Here is an 18,929-nt window from a genome sequence, read left to right as displayed (position 1 = left end):
CCCATGCTATTCAGTTTGCATTGCATAAAGGCCTGTCATATCTTTTAAAAAGTTGCCCCAATGATGGTTGAGTGAGTACATGAACAGACCTTGTCAACAGGAACACCGTCATCACAGCATTCTTGTCCCCTATTACAGCTTTTTGCCTTCTGTCCAGTAATGGAATAAAAAAGCCCACTTTCAGACTCTGACTGGGATGAATGTGAATAGAACATATGGGAAAGCACAGCCCGAGGCTTCAAAACAGACATGCTGGTAATTCAGAGCATATTTACCATTTTTCATGAAGCTTTGTTCCATTTAGAAATATTGAAGCCATAGCATCTGTTAGTAAAGGGATTCATTAAGGTTGGCGAACATGCATTAAGGTTTGGCGAACATGCATTAAGGTTGGCGAACATGCATTAAGGTTGGCGAACATGCATTAAGGTTGGCGAACATGCATTAAGGTTGGTGAACATGCGCTGCTCCCGTGCTTGCGCTTATGTTTAGGTTAGGGTTAGAGATAGGGTTAGAAATGGTCGAACTAACGGGAGGTTGAACCAATGACATGTTACCATAAGAAGTACTTAAGTGTCTATGATGTCTGTTGATTGGGTCAGTGATTATGGTTTGTTTTGTTAGGGTGTGGAAGTTTTTTTTACTGGTTGTCTTTTTTTCTTTTATTTTCTTTTTTTGCAGCGTAGACAAAATAAATGTTCCATTTTCAAATTATTCTTGAAATAGCTCTTCAAGAAAGTAAATCTAACACTATGAAATCAAATCAAGCCAAACTCTATTTATGTGCCACCTTTTATTAGAGGTGTGAATATTCATTGGCCTAACGATCTGATTTTCTATAATCTTCAGAAATGTAAACTTTCCAATAACTGTAAATGAAATATCATGTGTGGTTGAACCATGAAATGGGGCTCGGGCTCATATTACGCCATCATTTTTTTTGCAGCCTAAAAGAAACAAATTCAAAGCTGACTATGTTCTACTTTGTCTTGTGTGATAAAGGTAGTCTATTTGGTCCTGACTCCTGAGGTAATATCAGCCGTTATTGAATGACCTTGGGTCAGCCTCTGCTTGCTGTTTTGATGTTTAAGGAATGGCAGGATAAGACCCACGAGGCAAGGAGGAGTGGAGCCAGAGAGGAGCAGCTGTTCATGGCGAAGTCTAAATCTTCTCCATCAGACAGGATTTGAAAGTCGAAATCCCAATCTTGTTCTAGGTCTAGGAAATGCCCAATCTCTGGCATAGACTAGACCTAGACTCCTGCATAGTAAAATCCTGGACCCTTATGAGTCCATTTGGTTATGTTTTGTACCCTGTCAGAGTTAAATGATCACTCAGGGTTTTAGAGTGTAGATTGTATCTATCGCCCTCTGGTACAGTACAAACGGCAACTTACAGTAAATGTTTCTCAGTGGATGTTGGGGGGAGGGGCGTTTGTTCTTTCATATGACGGTATACGATATGTGCTGCAACTAAATGTTTTGATAACTGAACTGCAAAATATATTATTTAGACAGTTATTCCATGTGGCAGTCAGAACATGTTGACAGAAAAATATTTATCTTTTGACATGACATTTTTCTCTCTCCATATATCCAATGTGATTAGCACACACACACACACACACACACACGCGCGAGCGCACACGCACAGGCACAAGCTGTGTGCTTTGATAAGCACTTCTCTTTCAGTTTTAAAACGAAATCATTTTGCTCTGCCAGTATAGATGTTTGTAAGGAGAGAGTTTACCCAGGAGCTGTATTCATGTACAAAGTCCTGTTGAAAGATCTGAACTTAGGAGATATACAATTGCCTTCTGTCCTGATCTTCTACACACAAGTCGTGTGTAGAAGATCCTTAGGGGCCTAGCAGGAGAACGCCGTGACAGATAAAGGGCGAGAAAATGAAAATGGAAGGAGTACTACTCTTGTTCTGTTTTATTTGCCTGACATAATAGTCATGATTAAGACCTTGAGAGAATCAGCTGGTTCACAAAGTGTTATAGTCATGTAGTCGATGGGCTGTGTCCACGCCAAGGTATTCATGCAGTCCTTTATCTGAAAAGGTGCTGTTTGCTGTTGGCGGCGGTATGGGATTTTTCTTACTGCTGTGAAAAAGCAACATTTCCTGGCAGTTAACTTCTTCCACCAAAAGTAATGAACTATTACATAAGAAAGTCATACTTTTTCAAAAAAAAGTTTTTATTTATTTTTATTTTTTTATTAAAGTTTCAGTCTGAAACGGAAGCCTCCATGTTTCTGAACCAATCGGAGCGGCCCATCCCTTTTACTATGGGACGTTAGAATGCACCTGTGTGTAGCAGCGCTGCTGTTTGTTTACAAGTTAGAGAGACAAGGCCAGCTCAGCATGTTTTCCACTATGTGGCTTATTTCTAACTTATAATGATTTCAGATACATATTTTAGCATGCTGATTACGTTTAAAATGAGTAATACACTGTCTGGATATCATTTTGAATGAGATTAAAAAAGGAGTACGGTTCTGTAATCAAAATCAGCTGTGTTTGGAGGAATGTGCAGCTATGGGAATCAAACGGGTGAATGAAATCAAGATTAATTTTTTATTCATAAGGGTAGCGGGATGCACACGCAGATTAGACACCAACAGACCGACATGAGGAAACAGCGGTCGGACATGCGCTGCTCCCGTGCTTGCGGTTAGGGTTATGTTAGGGTTTGAGGTAGGGTAGCTGCATGGACATGCGCTGCTCCCGTGCTTGCGGTTAGGGTTAGGTTAGGGTTTGAGGTAGGGTAGCTGCATAGACATGCGCTGCTCCCGTGCTTGCGGTTAGGGTTAGGTTAGGGTTTGAGGTAGGGTAGCTGCATAGACATAAAAAGGTAGACGTCTCCTTCGGCCCTGGGGCGTGTGCTTCTCGAGAGTAGGCAGGCTTTCCCGAGATTCCTTGCGAAGCATAGTGGAAGCTTGCCAAGCTTCCGCTATGCGTCACAGAAGGGGACGTTCCGTCGGCCAATCAGAGGCAATGTAAACGTTTGTTTTCTCATGCCAACAAAGCTCCCTTGGATTGAATTGATAAGTCCCGGAAAAGACACGCTGTGATTGGCCAGTAGTCACTCGAGTGGCAGCGACGCAGCGTGCCTTCCGCACTTCTGCTTGACTTCCACTTCCACTTCCACTTCCACTTCCACTTCCACTTCCACTTCCTTAAGTGACTATGTGTGTGGGTAGCTGGCTGGCTGCCTGGGTATGTCTGAGCACGAAAACAGCATGGTTGTTTTTCACCACCTGTGCGCAACCTAACACACACACAAACACACACGCACATATTAACTGTATATATGGTGATTTCAGGTGTGCCAGTACAGTACAGTACAGTGACAGTACAGTACAGTACAGTAGAGGGACCCCCACACGGTAACTCTGTAATTTTTCAACCGTTTCGGACGCGGGGTTGCTCGCCGGAATCGGGCCGGCACCCTGGGTGCGTTCCTGTGGGTCTGGACCTCCCCCCCACCCCCCGGGGAGTCTAGAGACTGACACGGGAGTGGATTTTCACTCCTGTCCTGTCCCACTCCCACAGAAAAAATCCTGTCCTGTCCCAATCCTGGGCCAGAGTTAAAAAAAAAATCCTGTCCTGTCCCACTCCTGTAGAATGACTCCTGATCCCATCCCGCTCCCACTCGAAATTACTCCCGCTCCCATCCCGCTCCTGTTTTTTTTTTTTTTTTTTTTTAATTAGTCATTAGGAAAGGCAATTGATGAATTGATCGATCCATCTATCGATCCATCTACTGTATCTATCTATAGGCCTATCTATCTATCACTTCTGGCTTCTCAAGACAGATAGCCTACCAATAAAATTAAAATAAATAAAGTGGGCAATGTTGGATTTAACTTTGACTACCAAATACAGTTCTGACACTTCCTTTAAGTCCTATACGGTTTTTCCCTGAACAGAACTTAAAGCTTAACAGTTAACAAGTGCTTTGTCAATTAAGATAAAAAATAAACCCTCCGTGTTAATTTAACTCTATATGAATAATTATTCAGTGTACAAGTCTGTATGGCAGTGGTTCCCAGGGGTCCTTGAGAGAGTTCCAGGGGGTCCCCAGCTAATTAATAGTTTGGAACCAAATGGACCCTTATGGGTCTGTAACAAATTATGTTATGTGAGTGTACAAATGGAACCAAATGTTGTTCCATTTGTACACTCAGAGTTAAATTAACATTGATTTTACAATATAAATTGGGGGTCCCAGCGATAAAAATGTCATTAAATGGGGGTCCGTAGACTAATGCATGTCAAACTGGGGGTCCTTGAAATTAAAATGGTTGAGAATCACAGCTACAGAACCGTAATACAAATCTTCTCTTATGGGGGTCCCTGCCCTTGGCATCTTTTCAAATGAGGGTCCGCGGGCTAATAAATGTCATTTTAGGGGTCCTTGACATGAAAATGTTTGGGAACCACTGGTGTATGTGACTCGGTTGGGAGAAAGAAGGGAGACGATCTGACGATGTATTGTAGAACATTCGCTCAGAACAGAACAGCTGTTCAGAGAGCTGTAACAGCGTTAGCATGTAGCTAACATAGCATCACAATTGAAAGTTGGAACGTTGCCACTGCCAGGGGAAACAAATGCATCAGGATGATCTGGCTATAAATAATCGATTAAATCACGGCACCGGCGCGATGCAGAATCATACACGGCCGCATTACGATGTCTTCATATAAAACTTTATAAGACGTCCAGCCCGACTGGTTTGCAATTGGAGGTTTTTGTGTTGTGGAAGCACTAGCACTGCTGGATTATGGGTAATGTAGTTCTTTTGACTTGCGTCAGCAAGTGTTGGCTCACAGAAAGATGACTACATCGATGTCATTCCCGCTCCTGCACGCTCCTGTTGACTTTCATTCCCGTCCCGTCACGATCACAGGATTAATACAAATATTAATCCCAAACCGCGGGAATCCCGCGGGAATCCCGTGACCCGCGGGAGTCCCGACAAAATGTCAGTCTCTAGGGGACCCCCACACGGAGTTGCACCACTTACTTCACATGGGTGTGATTTTTTATATCTATGGGTAGCTGTACGTCATGAGACGTTTTTGTTCACAGGAAGTTATTCAAATTGTCTTTTTATGGCCTTTTGATCTAAAAATACACAAATCTTTTGGCATCTATTGTTGGGTATTGTAAGATGACATAAGATATGGTTTAAAATGTAAAGGTACGATTTTATCTCCATCTGTAGAACTTTGCCATTCAAAGCATATAATGTTGTCTTTGCACAAATAGGCCATACAACATAATTGAGTTTGAATTGGTTGTGCCTGAGGGCCTCAGGCTAATTGTCTAAACACATCTTGAAATGGAATTCGTTATCTGCACGTTTGCCATACCCAAGTGGTATTGAATCAATCTCTTAATTTGGCCTGGATCTATGAAGATGACTGTGATTTGAGATGAGATACACAATATGACAAGACAACTTGTTTTGGACATCTTGCCCATTACGCGTTCTAACATAATGTGATCACTGCCAAAGACTGTCTGCATGGCTTTTTCCAAAGAACCAGTTCAGTCAGACAACTCACGAATAGTTAAACCAATATTTATTGCAGAATGAGTAACAAGTGTGCATATGATATTAGATTTGGCGTTCGGCTCTGCTGGATTTCTCCCTGCTCGGCATGGTTAAGCAATAACACAGAATATAAAGAGCAGGGAGATAGATATACAATAACCCCCCATGGGGAACATAAATAGCAGAGCCGTGGTGGTGCTGGGGAGGAGGTGGGAAAAAACATCGCATACAACCGGGGACCATATGCAGAGGAAGGCAGGAAGAGCATGCAGACTGGTGAGCTTAAGTAGCCCGCCCAATTGGTCAGCTGACTGCCGCATCGGCGAATGACGTGAGGGACTACACACACTGTACACCCACATAGTAATGCAGCATGTTAACCCCTTGAGTATAGTATGCGCCTTGAGCATGGCATGAACCCCCTTGAGGTTGTCTGAATGAACTAACTTCGCAAGCTACGTCTCATTTCAGTCAGACAACTCACGAATAGTTAAACCAATATTTATTGCAGAATGAGTAACAAGTGTGCATATGATATTAGATTTGGCGTTCGGCTCTGCTGGATTTCTCCCTGCTCGGCATGGTTAAGCAATAACACAGAATATAAAGAGCAGGGAGATAGATATACAATAACCCCCCCAACACACATACTTTCGGTGAACTCTCACCGTTGATCCGGGCAGGTGACCCACTATGGATACACAGTGACGAAATGCAAATATGCATTTCTGGAACCTGCCGGATATGCTAACCCCCCCAACAAAGCAGAACCGGAACGCCCTACGGGAATACTCAACCGATACACATCCGTGCAGATGTCCCACTGAGAATAGTGACGAAATGCAAGCTATGCATTTCTGGATTTTGCACGGATATTTTAACTTTTACGTGAGCTATGTGTAGCCATGACTGCACGCCGAGCCGTGAGGCTTACCTCTTGAGAAAAAATAATGTGTGGGGCCCCGGCCGATACCCCCCTTTTTTTTTTTTTTTTTTTTTCTTCTCCCAGCATGAGAGACAACCATCTGGGATCGGCTGGGGCATACTAACCTTAAGCTTAAGCTGAAAAAGGCCTGCTTGGCTGCGCTCGCCGATAGGCCATTCCTCTATTGCCACTATAGAGGAATATTCTACGCTGCTGCTGCTGCTGCTGCTGCTGCTGCTGCTGCTGCTGCTGCTGCTGCTGCTGCTGCTGCTGCTGCTGCTGCTGCACTACACGCGTGTAGTGCAACCATTCACCGTTACGCCGACGTCCTCAGCAAGAGGAACGCCACCAGCCCTCTGTCAGCAAGAGGAACGCCACCGGCCCTCTGTCAGCAAGAGGAACGCCACCGGCCCGCTGTTTCAGAGCCGCTATGAACATAAGCTTGAGATGAGAACCGGTATGCTACTATAGCCATTTAAGCTAGAGATAACGACCTGTAAGCATTCCACCCAGCGACCACCGTATATGCAAGGTAATAAGATTACCATTCCTGATCGGATACAGCACTTGCATTCATTACATCCTGAATAAACAACTGAAGCTCTTCTGATTAGATGCACATAATGATTCATGGGCAGCTGAGGACCATGGCCTGAGTTTTGGTTGGCAACTGGCGCATCAGCGTGGCAGTAGAATCAGGAGTAGCGAGGGCATGAGCTGAGAAGACCGATAGCCCTGGCTTAGGCAGGGCTCGCGCCACCTTACGGAGTCCAGAACGCAGCCAAAGCAGGTTGCCCAATGCAGAACTAAAAGACACAAGCAGAGACAGAGTTACTTATACTTCATCCTGGCTGAATGATTAAAAGTGTGAATAGGGGATCCTAAGCACGGATCGGAAACAGAGATCATGCTGAGGGTCAAGATCAGCAGAAGAGACTTCCCACACCACACGAGCCCGATAAGCCATTTAAAGAGAGAGAAACCGATATTTAAAGAGAAAAGCCTTAGATCTTAATCCTAGTCTATTTAGACACCCACGTGATAGATGCCCCTAATGAATTAACTTACATGAGCGGCATATGCTCTTCATGAGGCCTTTGAGCAATTGAATATGAGCTTAAAGAAGTTAAAATAGCTTCATGTCATGCAGACCCGAGAACTGTTCAAGACCACCCTCGTCCAGAACTGGGATGAGATACACTACTATGTTCCATACGAGCAATCTATAATCATGCTGCAGAATCAACAGCGCTGCAGGGTCAGGGTGATGGTGATGGACTTACTTCTTCGCAAGATACTAGAACCATCACTTTCGAAGAAACCCCAACCGACCAACGCCAGCTGAAGAAGCATTGGTGAATCTCCTGACTGAGCGACCTTAGGACGTCTGAGACTTGTGCTGAAAGAAAGCTTAGGACCAAGAGAATATCTGAGGGTCATGAACCTGTTGAACAAATGAGCCACAGATAATAGATAAAACATGATCTGCTTTGAGAGAAAGCAAGATATATGCCTGTCCTGTATAGCCACTTATTTTTGAGTGGTGCAAACCACTCCAACAACCAGCTTGTCTGTATTGTGTACCTGTATACCTACGTGTCCGTGCAAAGGTGAGCATGGTTACTATGGTTAGTGTGTGACGTCACTGACATAGCTGATCAGACTATATAAGACCTTGCACCACTCAGTTCACACGGGTGTGATTTTTATTATAATAATTAATATTGTTGATACATGTATTAATTTATTTAACATGACACTAAACAGCTTCTATGAGGAAGCGATGACAGATAATTGACGACATCGATGCCATTACCTATGAACTTATACTGCATTCATTTAGATTGCCATCCAATGCCATTTGAAGCAATAACTAAGAGGAGCAGAAAAACAAGCCTTGCAGAGTCATGAGGCCCGGGGCAGGAGCCCAACTCTTGATTCAGAAGTGTGAGGCGGATTGATGTACACGTACAGCCCCTGGACGTGACACTGGAATGACGCAGGGACTTACTCCAGTCCGACCATTGATGCAGAGTGCCGAGGATCGGAGGAAGCACTGGGTTCCCATTTTCCCGGAGTCTTTGGTATGACCCAGCCGGTGATCGAGCCACAACCTCCCAGACCCTGGGCGGACTCGACTAGCAGCGAGGCCCCTGAGCTGGTACCAGAAAATGAAGGCTTACAACAGATTTCACCTGATAGTAGCTACCAAGTAGCTACCAAGCGGCCACGAAGAAAATCGGTCCCATCCCTACTAACTGCAACGTTAAGTAGATTAACAACAAGATATGAGTGAGCGAGTGAGCGAGAGGCCAAGGGTGGCGGGGGACACCCGACAGTCAGCCAGCGCTCGGAGGCCCCCTGAGGGTGGAGGCCCGTTTCAATTGAAACTGGAGAAACAAGCAAAGGCCTCCTATGCAAGTTGCAACTAACCCAAACTTATGATATATCCACTGCGGAATTAAATAGACATTAAACGTCATCACTGTGATATTTGCCTAATGCTGTTACTCAATACTATAGTGGTACTGAGCGACATCAAATCGATTACTGGTCTGAATACAAACTGGCAGACTACATTTCCCGGCTGCACCGGGGAAAACACAACCAATAGGGTGTACCAAAATCTCCTGGAGGGGGCATCAACACATGTGTCACATGGTAGCGGCCGCCATACTTGCTGGCTTGTTTGCATTGAGAAAAACAAAAACAAAACTGACCTCACAATGGTGCAGACTTGCTCAGTAAATAAGTGCCACAGCAGGTCACGTCGAGGAAATGAGCCAGAAAACGGAATTAGATGTTCAGCTTTCCAGCATGGAGACAGCATCAAGGAACCCAGATTGACGAGTTTACAAAATACGTAGAATGGCTTGGATCGGCGCATGGGCGCAGAGACATAATGTTCAACAAAGTATCTAAGCACAGCCGTGTTTGTTCACAACATTTAACTTGTCCTTGTAATGTATTTGGGCCCGACGTGGTGTTGGTTCACTATGTTGTCGCCAAGAACGAGCTTAATATTTACAAATACATACCACCGTCACTCTATTCTGAGTGATGTGGGCTAGAATTTAATGCCCACGAGAGGGCCGTCCCAAGCTTTTCAGACGCCACCCCCTCTTGGTGACGTACACGTTTTCACACGCTATAGGTCGCACAAGCACTGCGACACGGAAGCCAAGCTTGCTGCGAACATAGACATACGTCTATGGCTGCCTTCCTTCATCCCAGGTCCCCTCACGGATAAGTGATGAATTAATGCTTAGGAGTTTCACTTTAGAGCTCCTGGCAGTGGATGTTAGTTGTGCAGAAATGAAGCAATACGCAAGCTGCTAGCCTACCACCTTTTGAAACATCTTCAGTCCCACAAAGCAACTGCCATTACCTAGTCCTACTCAAGGACTGATCAACAGAACATACAATATGAATCTGAAACATTAAAGGTGACAAATGGGCAATGGGACACACGGTGACAAGACGCTATATATATATATATATATATATATATTGATCTGAACTTCTGACCTCAAAGAGAGTGAGGGGGGTATACACTGGAGTGACTAGACCGACAGCTAGATATGCTTGAAGAGGCGGACGGAGGCAGCAGTCTGTTAAGGCTTTTAACTCTTCTCCAAGACAGCTCAACCCGGATAGTGAAGCTGAGACATGATACAACGAAAAGAAAGCACTAATTAAATGATGCCCATTGAGAAATACGTCCGAAAATAAACAGCTAGAAACAAATCTACAGATCTACAGCAGTAGACAGTAGGCTATGTCACTTGACATGACATTACTGCAAATGCAATTTGCAATTTTAACCTACTTTAGAATGACGCTGCACATAACTGAAATGGATTGAGATGAATTAACCATAACATATGATACTGTCCTTATGAATTGGAAACATGGAATAACTTTAAGATTAATAACTATGCCACATATGACTTGACAGTCAGAAATCTCTTCTAGAGCTGCATAAATGTATTAGTGTTAACCAGGCATAAAACTGAAGCATAATAAATCACAGGCAAAAGGGTGCTAGCTTTAGCATTAGTTTAGCATGAACAAACCCTCATGGCAATGAGGAAACCTCAACACCACATGGCTACAAAAGCACCAACCTATATCAAGATTGCAATTAAGGTAGTTACCTCACAGACAACACTTTCCAAAGCACATATAGAAAGTGTTTTAAGGAATACTTTGGTAAGCAGAGTGTGACTGAAGTCTGCTCCAAAATGAATGAAACTGCTAGGAGACAAACAGGCAGCTGAGTTGCCAGATCTTGAGAAAGAAAGCAACCAGGTGTAGAACCATCCTGTACCCGACTAGGACTCGCCACGTGACAACTTAACTTACAATATATACCCTACTGACTACGACGACTTTGAAACAATACAGTTCATTGGACAAGGTCATTTGGATCCATGACAGAACACCAGAACCGTAGAGGAAATCTTGAAAAAACAAGAAGGTGGCCGCACACGCCAATAGCCAGAGTGCCAATATTTTATTAGGACAGCAGGTAAGACAAAAATGACACCAGAACCGAACAATTGACTACAGAAAACAAGCCCAACATTGCTTATAAAAGCGGACGTGGCAACCACTGCACATGAGTTGAGGACCCATCACTGAATGGGAGAAACACTGCACCTGGGCTGACTTGGCAAAACATTAGCAAAATGAGAACTTGGCTATAGAACACATACCATGTTACAATAGAAGCTGCAGCACTGACTGCGCATCCGGCTTAATTACCAAAACGGGCTATTATGAAGCTTGTTGAAGCCACATAGTAGAACTCAGCAGCATTAGCAGAATCATATCAAACTCAATATTTGCATACAACCTGCAGGCCCTTATCACAGCAAGGACAGTAGCTGAGAAGCATAATTTAAGCAGAAGTAGCTGCACACACGGACAGCAATAGCAGCAGCAACAACCACGAGGAACAAAAAACATCGCATACAACCGGGGACCATATACAGAGGAAGGCAGGAAGAGCATGCAGACTGGTGAGCTTAAGTAGCCCGCCCAATTGGTCAGCTGACTGCCGCATCGGCGAATGACGTGAGGGACTGCACACACTGTACACCCACATAGTAATGCAGCATGTTAACCCCTTGAGTATAGTATGCGCCTTGAGCATGGCATGAACCCCCTTGAGGTTGTCTGAATGAACTAACTTCGCAAGCTACGTCTCATTTGTGCTAGAGCAGTGGTTCCCAAACTATGGTGCGTGCACCCCTTGTGGTGCGTGCACCCCTTGTGGTGCGCGAGCGCTGGATAAAAAGGAAATATATGTCTCTATATAGCTTATGCAAATGCAATTTATATTTCCATGTGGGGGGGTACAGTTTCTTGAGTTTTGCTAATTTTAAGGTTTTTAATATACAATACCCTACGTGGTCTGTGCCCGCCTCCCCTAAGTGAATTCATAAAAAGGAAGCCTGATAGAGGGATCAGCACTAGGGCAACCACTAGAGGGGACTGCGAAGCGAACCACTTTTGGTAAAAACATCCTTTCAGTTCAGGGGCAGCAGTGGCCGAACGGTTTGCGGAGCGGTCTTGTTATCGGAAGGTTGCCAGTTCGAATCCTCGGACCGGCACATTAAAATTACCACCGCTGAAGTGCCCTTGAGCAAGGCATTGAACCCCTACCATGAAATGTTCTATGAGCAGGGTCTGGCTGTAAACAAGCATCTCGAGCTTAGTCCATTCACCCTGGGTAAACAAAGAACTTTTCTTTGCTTTGCTTTGGCTGTTCAATCTGGAATGACCTACCTCTGTCAATAAGAGATTGTCCATCATTTACATCCTTTACGTTCAATCTAAAAAAAATGGTTACTCGACCATAGGGATGTGTAAATGTGTCAAATGAAAATCGATTAGTATAATTCAATATTAACGATTAATCGATTAATCGTTTTATAAAGATTATTATAATTTTTTTAATGAACCCTACAACTAAAAGCTTCAGTTGCGGAAATTGTCTCAAGCAGGTTAATAATGTCAGATACCATTACCAATCAGCACCAATAATGCAGTTGGTTTCAACTCTTTTCATACCAAGGAAATTAAGTAATGTAAGTAACTCTTGAGAGTTAATAAGGGTCCATTTGGTTACTAACTCCATCTTTTAGATGTGGACCACCTGGAACCCCCTCAAGGACCTGGAACCCCCTCAAGGACCACTGGTGGTCCAGTGTTGAGCCAATTGATCACCATAGCAACCCCAGCCTAGGCCTGATTAGGTGAATTCCCAACACCTGCTAAATCTTCCAAACCTCCAAAGTCGATCTCCACTCTCCACACTTCTCTCAGTCATGCAGCTACACAGACACATCCCAGGCACACTTTGGTAGGCCTATCGCCCTGTCCTGTTTGTTGCCTTTCCAACAGATAATATTTTCATAAAAAAATTAAATAAAAAAGATTATCGATTATTAATTTTAATGATCGATTTTGTCCCTACTCGACAACCAAACCTGTGACCATGTATAGTCTAATAGTCTAGTCAGCATATCCTGTATTACTTGAATCCTGTATTATTTGAAAGCAATACGGCACCTTATGCACAAGTTACTTTAGTTACAAATCGCCCTTAAAAAATGCTGCTAAATGCACTTTACACCTCTACTTTCCCTGTGAATGTATCTTTTTAAATGCTTTGTTTCTTAATGTAAGTTACTGTTTGCTTGTTTTGTTTTGTTTTTATGTGGACTGCGATGAAAATTTGCATTTTTGCTAAATCCGGTGTATTTACATTGCATTTATGTAATGTCCATTAATATGCATTGTCCCTTCTAAATAAACAAAGTAAAGTAAAAAGACCAGTCAAATCAAGACAGTCATCCTGTTTTACAGAGCCAGTTGGAAATCAAGCCTGGCCGAAAGAGTAGTCATTCGAAATACACAGAAAACATGTTGTGATAATCCACATTTGAATGTTATGTTTTGTTCATTAGTAAACTAATGTATTTTATTAACTGATAATATGATACAGTTGGAGGCCATCGATATTGTCCTTTTCTTTTGCGTGATCTGCGCAAAAGGACAGTTAACCCATTTTGGGCGGGAACCCCTTTTGGTGTTTTAAACATTGTTATAATTTAGCTATTGAAAAATAGCAGACCTACAAGCTCATTGCGCGCCACCGAGTGGCGCGCTACGAGCTTGTAGGTCTGCTATTTTTGAAAAATCGTGAAAATATTTATTTCAGAAAACTGGAGGATTTAGAAGGATTTTTTAAAATGTTGAGGTCAGGCCTAAACGGGTCAAATGATAAGGGAAAATATCGGTGGCACCCAACTGTATGATGCATAATAGTGGATTATTGCATTCACCCTGTAGACAAACGTTCAGATTGACTTTGAGAACCATGCAGCAACATGACAGGATTGCTCTGCTGAACACAAATAAGTCATTTTCTGCAGGAGAGTGATTTCGATCTGTTTATGATTTCTTCCTTCAAAAAGTCAGTTTGGATGAGATTGTTTGAAAGTTCTCGTTAGACGGGGAATAAGAGAACGTAGCATGACATTGTCCCGTGAAATTGCTCCTCTTTATTTCTAATGCAAGAATGTACAAAGTACACATGGGAAATAGATATAACATAAAGCTAATAACTCAGCAAGCATAAGATGAAGGAAAAAGGCAACTCTGATGTGGTTATATGGGAATATCCAGAGTTGCCACAAGCCCCCCCCCCCCCCAATCAGCCATCATATTCAGTCAGTGTTTCCCATCCAAAGTCAAAGCAGCTCTACCTACAGTAGAACATGGTACCTGCATTTTTGAGTGGTGCTAGCCAGTAGCCACTCCATTACGCAGCTATGTGTGTCCCTATGTCTGTCCCTGTGTCTGTCCGTCCGAGCATGGCAATAGCATTGTTTGACCACCAAGTGTCGCTGTTGAGCAGCCTAAAGGTGGCCTTACACTAGCCGATAATCGGGCATTTTTTGACGCTCGGGGGGTGCCCGACTCAATCGATCTGCTCGGGGCCGCTCAAAGCGCGATCGGGATCGGCCCGTTCAACATCAAGAATGTTTGATATTTGCTCTGCCCCGCTCCGATTATCCTGTAGTGTGTGGTGCTATCAGATTTCAGATTGAAAATAATCGGCTAGTGTAAGGCCACCTTAACACTCACGCACGCATGCACGCACACACACACACACACACACACACACACACACACACACACACACACACACACACACACACACAGCACCACTCAGTTCAGACGGGTCTGATTTTAACAGTGATTTTGCTTTTTCCCCTCCCTCCCTCCTTCTCAGATTGATCCTAAGGTTGCCTTTCCACGTCGCACCCAGCCTAAGGTAAGAACAAATAGATCTACCTGCATACAGTAGCTTAAATGGAACGATCCTTTGGCTTAACTATCTTTCGCTTTTTCCGTATGCTTTATTGGTTGCTGTGCACAGCATGTGATTGGTATAGTAGCATGACTGTCTGACATACCGGATAGACTGGATGTGAATTTTCATCCTTGCTAAAGGAATGGGCCTTGTTTGATTATAGCATTTACAAGGATGCAATGATTGTCTCATTGCTTTGTTTTGTTTTCAGAAAACAATAGCAGTGGAGTGGACTTGTTTGACTTCAGTAGCTATTTTGTGAAATGCATTTTCTTCTTTTATTTGTGTTGTTCTTAACACCTTATATTGATATAATGAGACATTCTGTGTCTGCAGATGGTATTTGTCAAGGTCTCAATGTAGTGCTATTCACTGTATTCAGCTTCACTATCTGGGCTTTTTTCACCTGAACTAGTTGGAAATCGATAATGGATTTTCTTTTTCCCACTAGCTCACAGAAAGGTGTAATTTCAAAGGTGAAATTTCAAATGTATTGGCAGCAAAAGCTTTAAAAGCCAGAGCACATGCATTGTGTCTTAGTGATATTGGCACATTTCTCATTTTTGTCAGCTACTGTAGGCGCTTTACTTTAAAACTTTAAAAGCATAGATGTTGTGCTTGAACAAGGATGTGAGCTGGTTCGTCTACAATAGAGCACAGAGCTGAGAATGTTTTGAAACCTGGCGACGGTAAAACAATGACACTATCACTCCCTCCATGAACGAGTCAGTTGTTTCTCTTTTACTGATGGTTTTATTAAGCTCTCGCTCTCAATACACCAACGTCAAAACTCACTGGCTGCATATAGGGGAATGAAGGGAAGGGAATGACAGGAAACCCATACAGCAGCGGTGGGCAACTTTGACAATGGAGAGGGCCACTATATTTCAACACTCACTCCCTAGGGCCATATATTACGGTCGTCGCAAAAATAGCCGATCTACAAGCTCAAAACGCGTCGCGATGCGACGCGTTTTGAGCTTGTAGATCGGCTATTTTTGCTATATTCGAATTGAAATCTTGAATTTTTGCTATTTTTTTATCGGAATCCTGAAAATTTACATTTTTATGTCATTTCAAATGCCTTTAATTATACTTGTGTTGAAGCATTGAGCCACTAATTTAGACTGAAGTAATTAAAGCGGGTCATGTTTGCATGTTGTGGAATTGTAATCAGCTGAAACCAATATTATATCAGAATTCTGACATTAACCTGAGGGCCGCATTAAGTGAAGGTGGGGGCCGCATGTGGCCCCCGGGCCACCAGTTGCCCACCCCTGCCATACAGTATGAACAACAGACGTCAAACTTGGTTAATGACACGCTTCTCCCAAACAAACTTACGTCTACACAGAGGTTTGACAAACAATGCTGTGAGCCATCGCTGGCTCAAAGCCCCCCCTCCCCCCTCTCTTCTTGCCTTTCTTTGTTTGTTGGAAAAAATAACACGATGGGAACTATGCACAAAAACAAATTTTACCCATTTTCTTTTAGAGAAGATGATTCTGATTCTGAACAGGCCGATGTTCAGGGGCAGGGGCTCTGCTCTGGCCTCCAGGGAGTGCGCCTACAGTTTCACGCTGATGCAGCTGAAATAGCAGATCTACAACCTCACAATGCGTCGGAACACAATGTGTTGTGAGCTTGTACATCTGCTATTTTTGGTGAAGAGAGAGTATAGGGGGAACAAAGGAGAGGGCCACGGTTATTTTGCTTTTATGTCATAATCGTCCACGGTGGGGGTTTCCACCTTCCAAATGGCCACCATGTGTATATGGCAAATTACCTCAGTTTTCCATCAGTCCTCTTTGTCCACCCCTTTTTCCCCCAAGCCATCTTGTCTGTATGTCTGTAAGGCTTCATATGTTGTTGAACGGGTGTTTGTGCCATGGGTGAATGCCAGGCTTGGCAGGTGCCCACTGTGGTACAAGGCTTCAGAGAAGACACTGAGAGCAAAGATAACGCAAACAAAACTCATCGTGTTAATGAGAGACAAAAATGGGCAGCACAGATACTGTAGGGTTGGGTACTGGGACTCCATGCCAGTACTGGACTGAATCACAACACATATTTACAGTGCTTCATTTCAGTGCCACTTCAATTCCTACGCTGTCAGTTTTACCCCTGGTGTTCCAAAATGTACATTACAGGCCATATATTATATTTGCATCGTATTCGTATCGAAGTATCAGTTCAGAGTCAGACACAGTTCATAGGCATTGGTAGCATTTAAAAATATTCGGTTTAGCACCGGTATCGGAAAAAAAAATCCAAATTACCCATGCAGCATATCTTTACCAGGCTAAATTAATTGTTGTTATCACTGAATTTAAAATCAATCACTTCTATCATTTTGTTTTAAATCCAGACGTTTGTAAATTCAGGTTTTTCTGTCCTGAATTCTAATGGTCGAATTTTGTATACGAGTATACACATTACACAGTATAAGTTTCTTTGGAGGTGGGCTGTGTCTTTGATTTGTACATGGACCAGGCATTCCAAGATAAACATTCTAAGTACCAACCATTACTTAGTTTGAATCATACCCAGCAAGCACGGTCAGGACCTGGACGAATTAGTGATGTCGCGATTGTGGCCAGTTCAAGTCAAACCAAGACTAGTCAGATCAGATGGCCCAGAATATCATCTGATTTCAACCAACAAATTCTGACCATTAAGACGGATGTGATCCAACAGGAAGCACGCACATCTCCAGAAATTCTACAGGTGCTGGTCAAAAATATACGTACAATGAAAAGGAAGGGATGTCCGCACACTGTTTCACTGCTCCCAGGAAAATATATATTGAAGGTACAACGTTTCGACCCTGGGAGCAGTGAAACAGTGTGCGGACATCCCTTCCTTTTCATTAAGACGGATGTCCCTGGATGAATCAGAGAGAGTCCGATCGAGGCCAGATCAACTTAAGTCATATCATAACTAGTCAGATCTGACCCAGAATAAGCTATATTATTTAAACTGGTGAAGACGTCCTGGAAATTACGTAAAGATCATCCCCATATGGGCTGTGATCACGGCTGAGATCACAGCCCATCTGTGATCTGGCCTAGTCCTGAACGTCACCGGAGTCACCGGAGGACGTCATCATGACGTCTTGGCTTGCTGGGTAGCAAACCTCGGGTATCGATTTGGAAGCCTGGGCTATGTACATAAACTGACCACGAGTGGCCTAACAATAGCTGGCATGACAAAGAGCAAAGCCGAGAGAGAGAGAGAGAGAGAGAGAGAGAAGAGAGAGAGAGAGAGGGGAGAGAGAGAGAGAGAGAGAGAGAGAGAGAGAGAGAGAGAGAGAGAGAGAGAGAGAGAGAGAGAGAGAGAGAGAGAGAGAGAGAGAGAGAGAGAGAGAGAGAGAGAGAGAGAGAGAGAGAGAGAGAGAGAGAGAGAGAGAGAGAGAGAGAGAGTCATGAAAGGATGTCCCCCAGCTGGAGAGATGCTGTTTTGTGCTCTCTCTTTGTAAGGAGGCTGTGTTTACACTGAAACATGGGAAAATGAGTCTCTTTTGTGTTTGCCAGAGTAACCGAGGTGCCAGTTCGTGCCGACATTGCTGGGGTCCTGGGGTTCTCAGCTGTTCGTGTCATTACCGGTGATGTTGCCATCGTTGCCCTCCTTTCCCCACAGTGGAGACACAGACAGCCATAGCATGTCCCAGCATGATTTTAATTGCCAATGGGACTGTGGCCACTTCAGTGGCTTGTTATGGAAATAAAATAATAATAATAAAAAATAAAAATCACTGAGCAATCACCGTCACAGAGCAATGGACCCAAGCACTTTCATTGTTTGAGCACCCCATAAAGGTGATTTGTCCCATATGGTATCACCAGCATTGACCACATCAATATGCCAGTGTTTGGGCTGCATATGAACACTCAAGCACACAGGTAAATGTGACTGCTTGACCAGACTTCAACTTAGCAATTCTTCTGCCTAAAGTCTGCTGCCTAATGCCTACTACAAACGAGCAGGCTTGCTGTACGGAACAAAGTTCTTAGAGGACTAAACTACTTTATACTCTACAGCTCAGCTC

The 18,929-nt window shown here is 43.6% G+C and overlaps 1 protein-coding gene across 10 annotated transcripts in view; it reads left to right on the top strand.

Moving 5' to 3' along the window:
* Positions 1–18,929, top strand: part of LOC306928533 (RNA-binding protein Musashi homolog 2) — a 324,724-nt gene that overhangs the window by 3,655 nt on the left and 302,140 nt on the right. For 9 of the 10 annotated variants that reach the window (XM_079508745.1, XM_079508740.1, XM_079508741.1 and 6 more), the window contains one exon: positions 14,801–14,842. In XM_079508745.1, the coding sequence (XP_079364871.1) occupies positions 14,801–14,842 (42 nt within the window). Of the gene's footprint in view, positions 1–12,801; positions 12,863–14,800; positions 14,843–18,929 lie in introns of those variants that run through there. The other variant, XM_079508737.1, reaches the window with a different exon arrangement.

Source organism: Electrona antarctica (assembly GCF_951216825.1).
Source record: "Electrona antarctica genome assembly, chromosome: 8".
Classification (NCBI taxonomy): Eukaryota; Metazoa; Chordata; class Actinopteri; order Myctophiformes; family Myctophidae; genus Electrona; species Electrona antarctica.
Note: the sequence above shows the minus strand (reverse complement) of the source record. Positions and strands in the feature narration are given on the sequence as shown.